Genomic DNA, 16,417 nt, shown 5'->3' with positions numbered 1-16,417 from the left:
ACATATATGTTTTTACTGGCTAGCTGTCAATCATATTAATTCCAGCAAAATTACTTTCCTTAAATAATCATAGCAGAGATTCCCAAGGCAACGTAAAGCAAGAACAATTCCATGTTACCAAATGAAAGGGCATGTCACCAGGGTCTAAAAGAACAAATATTAGAAAAAGGCATTTTGTTCTAAAAGATTTCCTTATTTTATTATTTTATGGTTACTAATCATCACTGACATATTTCTTCATTATGTTTCAGATACTTAATATTTATTATGTATAAATAAAAGATCTATGGTTTTAATGGGGACTGAGGCTTTGATTTCAAGTTTTAAATAATTTCTCAGAATAGAAAGTAGAAAAAAAAGAAACTGTTGATGTTTGAAGAACTTTTTTATCTTTTATACCAGTACACAGGTGTAAATACTTTTAAAAAAGCAGGGATGTTCACTATAAGTAATTTTGGTTTTCTGATACAGGAAATAGCATTTCAGCTTATAATATTTTACGTCTCCAGCTTTGCCCTTTTTCCTCAGAACTTCTCTGTAAATATATCCTTATACTCTAGAAATACCTTTTTGATTTTGTACACTTAACAATTGTATTATAAAAAACTACATAAAAATTCCCTGCAACTCCTAAAAAAAATTCACATAGAGAAGACATCCTGTCTGATAATCTACCACCCTGGCAGACATCTTACATTCATCAAGAGAGGTTCTCAAACCATTTGCCATTCCTGGCAAGGTGAACAGAACTCCCTTTACAATACATCTGACCTAGTGCTTCAGACAAACCTACAGAATGTTATTTCTTCACTTTTATTCCATTGCAGATGGTTCTTAGCTCCAAAATCCATAGGGTCCATTCCTTTTGTCATCTTTTGCAATCTGCCAGCATAAAGCAGTGAGATGAATCTGTTGTGGGAGGGTGATCTAATCTGCCTTTTTATCTGCCCAAGATACAACAGTTCTTGCTCTTCCTCCAACTTCTGCCAGTAACGAGGAAGGCTTATGTCTGATCTGGATAAACTGGAAATTATACTGATTAATGAGGAAATATTTCTCTGATTAGATGAAATACATGGCCTAGCCTTCAAATGAGGTCCTTCAGAATCCTAATTAAGAAGCCCTTGGTTTTCCCAAGGGGACAGATTATACCTGTTGTCACAAAGACAGTTCTTGAAGGGAATAGGCTGAGTAATTCCAGTTGGATATGTTGTTCTTCATCTCAAACAATTACTAAACAAAATTATTTTCTGAAACTTTTGAGGGAGATTTTTCAATAGTCTGAGATTCTTGTTGAGATTTGGCATGATTGCTGTGTCTCTCAGGTATCTTGCTCAACAACTATAATTTTTCTTTTAATATTCCCTTACTCAGGTGTGAGTGGTGCATATAGAGATGGTGGCTGGACACATCAGAAAGAAATACTGACTCCATATTTGACAAATATTTTTTTGAGAGGCACGACAGTTATGGCAGGAAAGAAGTATATTTGCTAATGGACTCAAGATCTATAGCTCTTTCATTAGTAGCACACACTCTTCCTTGGCTCTTTCAAGTAAAATTTGTACTCTGCTTTAAAAAATTGCATTATCTTGTTGAATGAAACACTAGAAATTATCCAGAATTAAGCAGATTTCAAATTATGATGTGATACACCATATTATATGTTTTGTACTGTTTGTCTGTTTTGAAGATTTCCCTACCTCCACATATAGAAACAATTCTCATTATGCTGTGGGTTCAGGTTCTGAATAGGAAGTTCCTTTCCCTCCTTCCTGCACCCTCTTCTACTGAGTTAAGTAATAGATAAATAAATGTTTAAGGGTGTTTTTTTTCTGATTTTTTTCTAAAGCTGTGAAGATTTCTTTTCCAGAATATCTTGTTCTATAAATCACATAATGTACTAAGAATTTTTAAAATGAGACATCTGAGATCCTTCCTTTGCCCAAATAAGTGTTCCTATTGCTACTCTTTGGCACTATTTGAATTTTCAAGGGTATGAGTATACAGTCAGAATACAAAAGCTTTCAGAAACTACCTCTTTAAAATATTCTGTATGCTCTATATGCAATGGAAATTTATGGCTGACCTGGTGATACAGACAGAAAACATGACTGAGTGCCAGCTTTCTTTGTTTTTCTGTAACACTGCAACATAAGATTCTAGAATGGGTCAGGTTGGAAGTGACCACAGCAGGTCATCTGGTCTAACCTTCCTGCCCAAGCAGGGTCATCACAGAGTACATGGCACAGAACTGCATTCAGATGGCTTCTGAATATCTCCAGTGAAGGAGATTCCACAGCCTCTCTGGACAGCCTGTTCCGGTGCATGATCACCCACTCAGTAAAAAAGTTGTTCTTCATGTTCAGGTGAAACATCTGCTTCTGCTTGTTGACTCCTACAATATTGCTCAGTACCACTGAGTAGAGCCTGGCTCCACCTTCCTGACCCTCCCTTTAGATTTTTATAGACTGAGATGAGATTCCCTGCTCAGTTGTCTTTTCCTGAGACTAAACAGGCCCAACTCTCTCAGACTTTCCTCAAAAGAGAGATGGTCCTGTCTCTAAATCATCTCTGTAGCCCTCCACTGAACCTGCTCCAGAAGCTCCGTGTCTCTCTTCTCCTGAGGAGCCCAGAACTGGACACAGCACTCCTGATGTGCCTCACCACGGCTGAGCAGAGGACGAGGATCACCTCTCCTGACCTGCTGGCAATGCTTTCCTAATGCACCCCAGGACACCATCAGCCCACTTGGCTGCAAGGACACACTGCTGGCTCATGGACAGTTTGTCCACCAGCACACTCAGGTCCTTCTCCATAGAGCTGCTATCCAGCAGATCAGCCCCCACCCTGTACTGGTGCAGGAGATTGTTCTTCCCCAGTGCAGGACCCTGCCTTTGCCTTTGCTGAATTTCAGGCAGTTTTTCCCTGCCCCTCTCTCCACCCTGTTGAGGTCCTTCTGAAGAGCTGCACAGCACTCTGGGGTATTGGCCACTCCTCACAGCTTTGTGCCCCCAGTGAACCTGTTGAGGAGACATCTACCCCATCATCCAGGCCAGGCATGAATAAGGTAAACGATACTGCGCTCAGTAAAGGACCCTGAGGGTGACTGCTAGTGCGAGGCCTCCAGCTAGACCCAGGCCCTCTGGGACCTGCTGTTCAGCCAGGCTTTATCTACAAAATATTTATCAGCTTTTTATCAGGTTTTATCTATAAACAGAGAAAATCTTTTCTAACTAGCTGATAAAACAACATGCCTTCAACTTACTAACAGGCAGGGAACACAGTATCAAGATTTTCTCAGGCAAATATACCTAATTAGCTTGTCTTCCATGAGAAATGAAAAACAATATTTCACAGGAATTCACAGACATACTTAAATCCCCATAAAGAAAAAGCTCTCTTGCAGAATGAGTCAGGAATTGTTAAATCATTACCTTAAGTAATTTCATTATTCATTTGGATCACCAGATCCAACTTTGCCAACGTGCAATCAATTACATCAAAATGCCACATTAAGGCAACCATGAATCTACAAAACTGAAATTCAGCCTACTTATCTGAATGGAAGTAAAACAGAGTACACTATGAAGAATTAAGAGTCTTAGGAAGAAATTCACCGAGACCATTTTGATAATAATGAAATCAGTAGAATAGGAAATCATTATATAGATGAGTGAAGATAAATATCAATAATTAAAAAAGATAATTATAAGCACCTGTGAGAAATGTTAATAGCTTTCTTCTAATCCCACTCTAGGGGCCAATTATGGGAAAATAATTTCTCTATAGTAGTTTCTTTTTTAATAATATCAGAATGAATAAAGTAACAAATTTCAGGTCTTGCAACCAGTCTAAACTAGCATGCAGGGTTATAATTTAGTTAAAACTAGACAAAATAATAAGCTTTTATGGAAGAGAACAGTATTTCTAAAGGTGTATTATCTCACATAACACCATCATTAAAATTCTTGCTTTATACCTATGGAATAGTATTTCAAAGTAATGAATTTGCTAGATTCTGGAAACTTTTTTATTCTCTGTAATAACTTTAGAGCTTGGACTTTGCAGCTTTTCACAGGATCATCTTCCTGTTGCTTAGATCTAATGATAATCATTCCTTTTATTTTGCCTGAAACGTGTCACAAGCTTTTTCTTAGTAAATACAAACCAATATTAAAAAATGAAGTATTTCCACCACAGAAGTTAAAGCATGGTGGAAACCATGAATAACCAGTTTCCTCAAAAATGCCAAGAAGAAATGCTTCTTTTAGAGTTAGTAAGCCAAGAAATCTAATTTTATTGCTTCATGTATTCTCACTGAAGTGTGATGGAAATACAGCTAAGCTCCCTCACAACAGAACAAGAGAACAGAATTAGAAACCTTATTCCAGGTTTCTGATGAAGGCTTCATCCCATTTGATAATTAGTAATCCTGTCAGGGGAATAAAGTGTGGCCTGAAATGTATGTGACTTATGTAGTCACATGTTAATGTTTTTTGGTGGATCTTTCAGCAGAGGTTTACTAAAACTGCACCAAACTGGAGATAAAATGCTGCTAACTCATAGTTACTCAGATGTATTTGAAGTAAATCTGACCCACTAATCACAAATTCATTGCAGTCATCCAACTTCCATCTAGAACTATTCTAGCCCTTAATTTACTCCTCCAATTTAAACTATATAATTAGGCCAGAATAAAAAAAAAAATAAAGCTGTATGTGGGCTACTCCAACTGATGTTGAAATATCAGTTTAAGGATGATCAACCTCATTTCCACGTAAAATGATCCACTTCCAAATTTGGAAAGGGGGTGAAGCTGGTTTTGGCCTGATAAAACTTAGTATATCTTGTCAGTACTGCCAATTAATCCTGAGCTGCTTATCTTTTTATAACCAGACTACGTGAAGAACTGCTCTTTTTCAAGCATAGGTATAATATGTGGCCAGAGCAAACTTTTGGGAATTCCTCATTTCTGACACGTCAAACAGCTATCCTGTTTTAGCTGGGACTTACAACCTCACATAGTCTTCAAATTATCTCAGAGATAGAAATATTTTCACAAGGTAGAGGTCACCTCTTTTACCTAATGATTGCATGAAAAAGAGACTACAAGATAGACAATATACAAACAACTTTGACTTTCATTACTTGAAGATTCTATGATAACTAAAGATGATAGGTTTATATTAACAACAGAAGTATATAACTCCCTATTCTGAAAGAATATAGGATATCAAATTGTAAAATTAAACACTGAAAAATTATTTTAAATAATTTTAATATATTTTTAATATATAAATTCTAAATTTCTTCCTCAGCATCCACTTCTAAAAAAGCTCACTGTAATTAGAAATGCCTGAGCTGTCCCAGAAATGCACTGAGGTAAACCTCTGTTTCATAAATCCCAGGAATGAGTGAGGAAGAATTGTGACCTCATGCTGCTGCCTTTCCTTACTATATACAGAGTATGTCAAACTAGTCCATGGACTGGAAAATTGTTCTAGATTAGTGCCACAGACAAATAAAATCATTCCTTGTTACTTCTATTTGCCCTCAGCAGGAAGTGGGACACTCTGGTGGTGTATGTATAATGACAGACAGATTTTAGGTGCAAAAAGCTGAGTTAGGCATGGTATCTTTTTCTCTTCGCTAAACCCATAAGAGGAGAGATTTGTCACTAATTGGCCTATGAATAAGAATAAAAATAAGATTGTGAAGTCTTCAAACTCTACAAGAGGGCACCTTGTAAACACTTGTCCTATGCAGCCACAGAGATGTGATATAAAGAAAATATACTTATGAAAGTTCCACATCTGACATTAGTGGATTACCATTTACCGATAATTCCAAGTCACTTGTATTTCATAAGAAAGCTCAGCTGAACATATGAGCCATTGAACTTTGATTAAGTCACATGTATATGATCATCTAATTAGGTGCACTGTCTTAGTTTGTTACTTTGATTCTACTGAGATTTCATCTTTTTTGTTGTTCCTTTAATTTCTTTCTTGCCTGCTCTACTGATGCACCTTAATTAGCATTCATTTTTCCAAGAAACCATGCTGGATAGCAACAGCATCAAATTTAGAAGATGCAAACCTAGAGAACATTCTTAGAACATTTAAATCATTTAATTTTAAAAATTCATTTGAAGTCCTTTGAATAAAATTTTAGTTTTAATACCCTGTGATAAGGTCACTGTTTTGGGAAGAAAGAACAAGTATGTCCTGCATTAAAAAAGCACCAAGCAGAATTTTGCATGTTGGGAGACTTAGCTCATTCTGTCAAATCCTAAAAGGCTATTAATTGTAACCACCAATCTAGATTACTGCATGAAGTATCATGGCCCCCTGTATAAGCAAACAAATAAACAAATATTTCACAAAAGAAACAACTAGAAGGAAGGGCCAGTGCTTTAAAGATCCAAGCATTACTGTCATGCTATTATAAAATTCTTTAAAACTTTATCAGTGTGCATTAAATTCTGCCATTTAATGGAAGAATTGTTTCTTTTACAATTCTGAATTTGAACAGATAATGGAACACCTAACAGTTTCCAATGGCACTCCTACCTGTCACTCTCATCTTGATTTTGAAGGTAGTAGTTGATTTTGTTGACTAAAAAGCTAAATAAACGACCATACAGAGATTTTGCCAAGAGATCCCGGTAAAAATCTGCAATCTCTATAGTGTGCCTCCGAACAATTGTGTCTCCTAAGAGGAAAAGCAGAAAAAGGAGATGAAAGTGTGCTGTAAACTTTGCCTTAAGTAATTTTAGTTACAGTAAATTTAGCTACAGTTATTTCTCCTTTGCCAAACATTTACATGGTGTTAGCTTTTTTCTGAAGCCTCCAGCGCAAGATGAGAAGACTGTCAACACTCAAAAGATCTTAAGTTTGGAAATACATGCCTTTATACTTCGTTCAAAAGAAATGTGCATGAGTACTAACAGAAGTAATATTTTACTGAAAATAATCCCAAGACACTCCTGTTGATTACAGTTCTTACTAATATTCTCTATTAATGTATAATCTGTTATCTTGACACACTTTTGTAATATTAATCAAGTTAGGAGCATCACAGTGTGAGACGGCTTTGTTCCATATTATAAAGGCATTTTTAATTTGGTGGCCCAGTCTGATTTACTGTATGGCAGATAAGCCTACATATTTCTCAGAGGGAATATCGTATTTCTCACAGGGAATATTTGCAGGACCATACAAGAAATAAGAAACAAAAATCGACAGCTTGTAAATTTTTTTTAAATCAGAAGGCTCAAAATGCCACCACATCTGATGTATGAGAATGTAAGCTTGGAAAAGATTACCTTTAAAATACTGAACATCAGTTGTTAGGGCTGAAGCAAGCTCATCTGGTGAAACCTGCAGCATCCCTGCCACTGAAAGGAAAAGAAAATGTAAAGAAAAACTGATTCATGCTATACTGCATATTTCATTTTTTACAACAGATTTCTTCTGTGTATTTCTTTTTGAACAGTGCAAGAATCCAAACATAAAAGAAAGGTGTGCTGTCACAGGAGTAATCAAAATTAATCAACACATAAAATAGGATTACTATAATCAGTACTTTGTGAAGTTTGAATGTATCTGTATATTACATTACAGCTTTCTTTCCCTTTCAAAGATTACTCAGGACTTTCCCCAGGGTTTGGCAGACTTTCTGTGGTATTAGACTAAAGGTATGCTGCTTATTGACATTCTGTATCCATAAGCCACTTGGAGGAGATTTATTAGTGACCAAGAGGGCAAACTTCAAAGCACAGAAACAAGAGGCCCTTTTAAGACACAGATTTTGGATGCAAGGAATTCAATTCAAGGCAAATTGTTCAGCTGTTGACAAGCAGTGCAAAAGCATTTCAAAACAAGACTGCACAAAGTGCACTGTACAATTTATTTTGGCAAACAGTAGCATTAAATATGACATTTAATTAGCTAATTTGCAATACTGGCATTTTATTTCATCCCATAAAAATCTGTAATTTAGAAAACATCCAAGTCAATTGGACACTGTCTTCCCACAGTAACTTATGAATTTTCAGAAGTAAATTTTTTTTTTTTTGTCTCCCTGGAACTGTGTTTCCATCTGTCGGTGGCACAGCACAACTTCCCTGCTGTGGGATCAAGCAGGGGATGCTCCAAGGTCATGTCCTACTGACCTTGCTCCAGCAGCTGCAGGTCAGACACGAATGCTGTCTCAGCATCTGTCAGAGCCGTAAAGCGAATGTCTCCAAGATGCAGAATTGCTGAGAGAATCACAAACAGGTTCTCCACTTCCTGCACATATTTTTATATTTTTATTTTCAGAATTAAAGATAAAGAAAAGATTGTTGGACACAGCAGTGAAAGGCAATGTTTTATAAAAATACAAATTCTGTTAGTTTGTATCATCAGCATTTGGTAGGTTGGAAAGCATTCACACGTGAATTATCAACAGGAAATTTGAAATCAAACTGGAACCTATCTAGGACATGAACTAAAAAAAATTACTCTTTATTTCCTTTGTTTTAATGTAAGTCACATTAACCATTAGGTTAAGAAAGTTTTTCCCAATAATATAAAAATACTGAAATATCTTTAATGAAAACGTTGTTTCTGCAAGAAATAAAACATATCTTGTCCACAGAAAATTTCCATTGAGACGATTTTATATCTGAGAACAGCAAGGGGTTGTTTTTGCCTCAGCCAACTGAATTCACAAAGTGTCTAGCTCTATAGGTTCCTGGAATTAAAAGCTGTAATTAAGGTCTGAAAGAAACAAAGGCAACTTTCCTTACCCTCACTTTCCCTCCAGGTTTGCATACTCTCCTGTGATGTCTCAGATTATGAAGCAGTTATCTTTATGGGCAGATTTTCTCTGGCCTCGTTTTTATCACAGCAAGAAGAAAACTAAGTTTCTTCAGTTGTTTTGGTTGGTTAATAATATTTAAAATATTTTTAAATTCAAGGAAAAATATGATCCATGGAATATGAACCTTAAATCCTAAAATATGGAAATTATTGTGTGTTTTTGGAAGACTTTTTTTAAGATCAGTTTTATAACAACGGTGCTTCTTTAAATGATAAAACAGGGAACTTGATAACCACTATAACATTACATGGCATTATGTACAGCAAATTTAATTGATAATTCTTGAAATATTTTTTGAAAAATAATATTTAGAACTGGTTCCGTTGAAACTGCCAAAGTGATAGTGAGAACACTAGTAATGAAATACCTGGTTAATACATCCTCTTTTTTATCAGGTTTTCTTCTTCTTTTCTACATGTTCCTTTCCCTGAGAAATATGCCAGTCATCAAAGGGCATTAGAAAAGCTTACAGTCATTCTGGGATAGGCTATAGCTCCTCCAGTGCTGTTTAAACAAGTTTGCTTCTCTAAACTACACTTAGAGACAAGAACCTCTTACTGTATGAGAGAGATGTCAATAGGGCAACAGTGTATTTCAGTATTACACAGTACCAAATCTGAAGATTCTAAAAAATCCAATATGTACAGAGAAAGTCTGAACAAGATAACTCTTAAAATAGAAGTTGTTATGCTAATGTAGTGTTCAAACTAGGGTGCTATACTCTGCTTCTTGGGTGTCTAAGGCAAGATGGAATGGCACAGTAGCACTGCACACTCCTTGCTTGTAGGTTAACTCATTCAGAACTGGTTTGGGGATGACTGTGCAGCACTGAATGGCAGTGGGCTGGGATAGGTTTTGATTCTGGTGATTTTGGCAAGGTCTCAGGTGTATTTCACATTCCAGATTCTCAAACACTTTTTTGTTGTGTAAGATGGATGTTCCCTCACCTTTAAAACAGTAATTGTTTTTAATAAACATTAACATACTTTGGAAGATATAATTAATGACTGCTAAGGAATTTTTATGCGGTTCTTCAAAAAGATTATCTACTCTATCATTAAATGTGGGTACGTAGTCAGGGAATGATACATACAGGCCTCTCCATGTACCTTAGAAGTAATAGGTAGAAATTTTAGAAATGTTTTTTATCTACATACTGCCTTCTAACACTCAGCACAGGAGATCAGCCTACAGTACTTGAGAGTTTCACAGATTTCTTGCCCACTAAACTATACTAATGCTAATTATACTAATAAACGATACTAATGCTGCCTGAATACAGACCAGCCTTCAAGATGTTAACACTTTTCTGAGAGGTAACTTCTTTTCAAGAATTCTGGGAGAAATGAAGGACTGGACTCAAAAGAATACAGTATATGAGGCATTCTCAGACAGTTACTACAAACTTATAAATCATGATTCATTTAGTATTCAATTATTTACTTACTGGCAGAACAATAATATTGTTCATATGTTGAACAACAACAATATTATTCCTCAACAAAACAGAAGCACTAATGGAAGAGCAAGAGAGATCCATGAAACTGTGAACACTGGGCTAAATCCAGAAGTGTCTGCCCTTCTGTTATTGAAATCTACTAGTACAGAGCTTGACCCACTAAGAGTAAGGAATAATATTGTCAAATATAGCCAAATTGTTCAATTTTGTACATGGACTCACGAACATTAATGAAAATAAACCCTACGCTTCATTACATTGAAAGGAGACATTTTTTACAGCCTTAACTAGGGAATGCCAAACAGGTCCATGACGTACCACTACCTCCACAGAAGTCTATCTCCCACCTAAATAACAGCTTCAGCAGATTCACAAATTTTTTGCTGATAGCCCTTGATCCTTTTTTACTACAAGTGCTCCTCATCTGTCATTTTTGATATTGTTTTAACTTAGAGTTACATTAACATTTTGTTCCCTTTTTTCTAATGATACTGTACAGAGATTAATTCTTAATGCCTTTGAAAACTACTGTTGCTTATGTATTTCTCTTGCAGAAATGTTCCAACTACAGTGTGCTAGGTATATACACAGGTAAGACACACAGGGAGTTTGTTAAGCACTGTAGTATTCTGAAGGGATACACAGTTTACATGAGTTCTTATATTCATCCTTCTGTTTCTTCTGATTTCTGTGACACCTCTGTCCTCCACAACCTGTTCCTGATTAATTTTCCAAATTATCTTCTTCATTAGTTTCATAGAATTAAAGACAAACAGCAGGCCTATCTTCTTGTTGCTTTTGGGGAATTAAGTCAGCTCTTTCAAGTTACCTGGCTCTAATTTTCCTTGCCTAAATAGGTATTTACTTCTTTTCAGGTGCTGTTAGCATATGTGTCTTTCACAAAATTAAAAAGGATGGGGAGATAATCAGGAAGAGGAAAAAATTTCCATGGCTTTTATGAGGTGTCATATGGGATTTGATTGCTTCTTTTTATCTATGTAATTTAATTGTTCAGACTATTATACCTTGAAGCTGTTTCGTGAATCTTTAAGAACGAAAAAGATTTACATTGTTGGTTCTCTGTCTAATTAAAAGTGATTACAGTAATTTCCCTGGAGTGAACTAGTGCTGTATTTGTTTCAAGGTCTTAACTAACAGGAAAAAAAAAAAAAAAAAAAAAAAAAAAGAAAAAAAAAAAAGAAAAAAAAAAAAAAAAAAAAAAAAAAAAGACAGAAAGGAGCCTCTTTTCCCCACAAAAGGAGCGTCTTTTCCCCACAAAACGTTATCTATGAAAGTTACTTAGGGCCTGCTTTCAACTAATATGATTATTTTAGCCATAAATAACATAAACTCATGTAACTTACCAGGCTATTGAATCCCAGAGCACCTAGAGCTTGTTTTAGTATGGTTAATTTCTCCCTGTTTTGAGGGTTGGCTGCTAACATCGCCTCTTCTGATACAGTCTGGCTTAGATACCTGCACAGAGGAGAAACAGCATATCTGTATTTACAAGGCTGGTGCATGATCAAACTTTTGAAGTTAAAGTCCAATTTTAGATTTCTAACCAGAGGTTTATTTCAGATTTTTCTCAGCCTTTGGAGGGGGCAGTACCAGTGACAGAATGTTCTGTATTTATTTCTTAAACTTTTGCTTAAGAAATCTCCAAACCCCAACTTTAGCCCTAAGTGGAAGCTGAGAGTTCAAACTGGATTTGTACCACTACCAGTTTTGCCATTCTTGCACTGCCAGAGATCCCCCTGCAGAAGGCAGATTTGAGGAGAACCTCTGATAACTTTGATTGCTGTAAACTCCCTTCTTGCTGACAAGGGAATAGATCAGCCCTTAACTGCCGCAATGATCATTCCTTCCCCCAGCAGGTGAATGGGTGATAGGTGTACTCAACATCTCTCAAAACGAAGCAGTTACGAAGTACACAGAGTAGTAAGTGTACAGCCCTTAAGCTGTACTGCTTTGCACACTGCAAAGCAAAAGGAAATTTTATGTAACTTCCCCAAAACAATGATTACCAGAGAGAAAGAGAGACACCTAGTGCAGCAGCTAACTCAGGAAAGAAAAAACAGAAGCAACTTAAAGAGTAACAGTACAAAACAAATTAATCACAAACTGTAGCAAAACAGATTATTGAAAAGTGCAGCAATCCAGCCTTTACAACCATTTATTTTGACTGTCTTGAAGTCTGTGTTTTTAAAAGTATTCAGGTATCTTCATAGAGCTGAAATCACTGAAAATGAGGCGTCTGAATATCTTACAGAATCTGACTTCTAATTACATAATGCTGAGAATGTAAGTTATTTTCTTTTATTGTTTTCCTTTAACTATTATAATCATTAAAATATGCATTCATCACACAATCTGCAATCTTCACAAGTGTCAAATAAAGAAATAACTCTCCACACCTCTGTTCAAATAACATCATCACTACACCAACAAAGGTGGGCAATTTACACATATTCCAGCCCTCACCCTTCACCACAATTACAACAAAAATTCCCATAATTATTCTGCTCTCTACTGATGTTCAGTCCATGATCTGTCTTAAATATAGGAAACAATACTGGCTTAATTTTTAGCAATTCTTGTTTACAATCATATTCTCATATCACCATGGAGGAGACATAGTTTCAAAATAAACTCCTATTACCACAGAACACTAGGGGTGGTAGTTCTTATAAGGCAACACTCTAGTAGGAGTGGTAGTTCTTATAAAGGGTGGCCTTTTACATGAATATGTTCAATGAATTATTTAGTATTTGCACTTTTCTAACAGATAATGAGGTCTAAATACTACCCACAATGGAACACAAAGTGCATTTTCAGTGAATCCATACCAGATTTACCAGTGTGAATTCCCCTTGCAGTGATAATGGCATAATTTACCCCAGCAGGTGGGAAGAAGAATGATGGGGTTAAAAATGTGTGCCTGGGTGCATAAGTACCTTTTGCACCCACAGGAGGACTAACTCAGCAAATATCTCAAGTACCAACATGCCTCTCACATCAGTGGATAAGGCTGGTTGTTAAACCATTGAGAATGTGGGTCTGTGACCACCACTGCCAGAGCTCAGCACTGATTCCTTGAGGTTACTAAAACATTAATTTTGTACCTACCTCAGACTGAGGTAGGTACAAATGATAGCACAGCTGTCAAATCAGCTAGAGCAGATGATACAAAGTATAGCCAGATTTATGTTTTGGTTTTTTTTTCTTTTTTTTTCCTGGGGTTTTTTACGTTTCCTGTAGGTTCAAAAGGAGCCTAGAATACATCTAATAGTGAATCTGGCATAGAACCTACTGGTGTAAAGGTTAATCCATTAGAAAATTTTCCACTTTTCTGAACTGCTGCATGAGCTTATGCCAGTAACATGTTTTGCATCATGAGTTGGTGGCACTTTTGATCCATAATTAGGAGATTTACAGCAGCAGCCACTCTGCTGTCAAAATATTCTATTGTCGAATGCTGTAGGAGTTGGAAGCATATGGCCATTTCTGCAAAAAAAGCCTCCTCCTCAATGGTTTTCTCCCTAAAAAACTCTTTGTCTCTCTCTGTACTGAGCAGGGAGTAGTCTTTCCTGTTCTGTGAAGGGAATACTCCACACTTCTCCTTTTTGAGCAACCCCATTTAACCAGCACTTTTTTAGCACAGCTGAAGTGCTGGTGAGTACCGTTGTTGCAAAAGGCTGTGTGAGCACTCCCAACACCTCTGAGAGCAGGCTGCAGCACCGCAGAGTGGTGCAGAACACTGACTCTGAGAGGAGAGAGCTGAGCTGCGGCATGAAATGGCACGTGCCAGCTCTTGCCTTCAGCACAGCGCCTGCTGATGCGGCAGGGGGCAAAATGGGCACCTGCCAAACCAGGTGCCTGTGGCTCCAACAGACCATCCATAAACTGCAGCATCTGCTGGGACTTGCCTGCTGGAAGAGAATCTGACTTTCCCAGCTATAACACGTCCTGACAGACTTAATGAGCAGATGTGCTGGTGCTCTTGGAAAGGGATGCAAGTTGGATATTTTCTAAGGTGCACTTCAATTTAGTTTCCCCAGTCTAAAAGCAATGAAATTGTTTTATAACATTTCATGAGGCCCACTCATTTTCCAAGCTGTTTAAGGACTAATAAAATATAAAACATTGCTTTGAAATTTTGCACATTTGACTGTTATATGTTTATAATATTGAATATACTCATATTAAGGATGGATTAATTGTATAGAGTACTTGGAACTGCTGATGGGTATCATGCAACCTCACAAAATGCAAGAAATACACAGTGTAACATAATATATTCTAGCCATACAAGGAAACATATTTTCCTAATTATTAAGTTCCTTCTCCTCAGAAACATATTGACATTTGGATAGAATTTTATTTTTCTTTAAAAACAGTACCCTGGCAGCTCATTCATTCCACCTTAAAGATATTGAGGACTAAACAGGTTTGAGACACTGTTTGTGTCAATGTTCCTACTGTCACCTATTTATGTTTAAGAACTAGAGTCTAGAACAAATCTTAAATTGTCCCCTCTCCTACAAAATTAAGGAAAGGAGAAAAAGATGTGTCACAGTGCAAAAGTCCTAGTAATAATTAACATTCCTTGGTTGAAGATACATCTCTTTTCCATAAAGTGTAACCTTTTCCCAGGATGTCTATCTTTCCTCATATTTATAATGCATTTTTGTCGTTTGACTTTCAAGTGGCCTGGGCAGAATGGCGTTGCTGGAGATGAAGAGGAACTAAACTGCTTAAAACTTATATTTTGAACCTACCATAGGGATTTTAGTTATTATTTTTACTTAGATTTTTGTTATTGTGTATTATACCCATGAAAATCTACCATGTTACTTGAGTGTGTGCAATGTTCCTATAAATTTCCAACAAAATAATCTGTGTTCAGATGTAAACTAGATCTGGTTACTCCTGAGTCCTTTGTTGCTGATAATTTTAGTAAAAGAGGTCCTACTGCTATACAATCCAGAGCTCATGTTCAATAATAGCTGATGCACACAGGCTGTACACCAGTTTCATGCTTACTTAGCTCAGTTTTACTACCCTCACTGGCATATCACTGTGTGTAAATTCATTCTGCAAATGCACATTCATATTATTTTACCATAGATTTAGGAAAAGATTCTCAGATTTTGGATGAAGTTGAGCCTCTTAGCTGAAGGTAGTTACTCAGACAAATGATATTTGTATCTCTCGCAAAAGTGACAAACGAAAGGGTCTATGCAGCTCTAGTAATTAACCCCTTTCTGCTGACTGTAAATATTTGTTTAAAAACTACCCCATGCTGACATTTGCATCAGTCTAGTACTTCTAACAATTTATCAGCACACAAAAAAGTTTTAAAGATATGGTGAGTGATTTTCATTTCAAAAAAGAAGAAACTCACTGATTCACCAAACTTCTTTTCTTAAAGAAGATAAACTAATTAAATTGTAGTATAGTCACTTTCAGTCAAGCACAATGCTACATTAGATAGACAATTTCTTGAGAAAAGTAAGGGAGAAAAGAAAAATAGTTTTTCTTTCTGATTTTTTTCTACCTGTTCTAATTTGCAGCACTGTAGCAATCTCATATATTCTATTCTCTAAAAGAAAAAAAATACTATTTAGAAGGAAAAATCAATGGTGGTAATTTTTTAGTATATTGCTTGTCATAATATACAACTTTTGAACCATCATTAGAATGACACCACAGATCAAATTTTCAGGTAGGGATGTGACTAGTACAGCCAAGAGTATAAAAAAGTACTCAATATGACATTAAATTCTTAAACATTAACCACCCATGTAATTTCATAATTACCTTACCTGTTTACCTTATCATTATCATTATAATTGTTTCACATCATTTCAATTATTCAACTTATATATTTGGTACACAGATCTCAAATATGAAGAAGAAATCTGTATGTCAGCTTACCTGAACAATACTGAACTTTTGTGACATTATCATGTTTCAAAATTTCCTACATAACCCCACCAGTTAAAACTTTCTTCAAGTAATTAATCTTCTGCTTAGATGATTGAGCAAATAATGAGACTAAAGCTACAACTAGCTAAGACAAAG

The 16,417-nt window shown here is 36.1% G+C and overlaps 1 protein-coding gene across 1 annotated transcript in view; it reads right to left on the bottom strand.

Moving 5' to 3' along the window:
- MYO16 (myosin XVI) overlaps nt 1-16,417 on the bottom strand; it is a gene marked incomplete at its 5' end in the record, with an annotated part of 289,157 nt that overhangs the window by 108,174 nt on the left and 164,566 nt on the right. Inside the window, 4 exon segments of the mRNA XM_083883531.1 lie at nt 6,576-6,717; nt 7,331-7,402; nt 8,180-8,297; nt 11,695-11,806. Of these exon segments, the coding sequence (XP_083739657.1) occupies nt 6,576-6,717; nt 7,331-7,402; nt 8,180-8,297; nt 11,695-11,806 (444 nt within the window).

This window comes from Zosterops lateralis, assembly GCF_965231275.1.
Source record: "Zosterops lateralis genome assembly, chromosome: 2".
In the NCBI taxonomy this organism is placed as follows: domain Eukaryota; kingdom Metazoa; phylum Chordata; class Aves; order Passeriformes; family Zosteropidae; genus Zosterops; species Zosterops lateralis.
The sequence above is the reverse complement of the archived record's forward strand: the minus strand, read 5'-3'. Positions and strand labels throughout refer to the sequence as shown.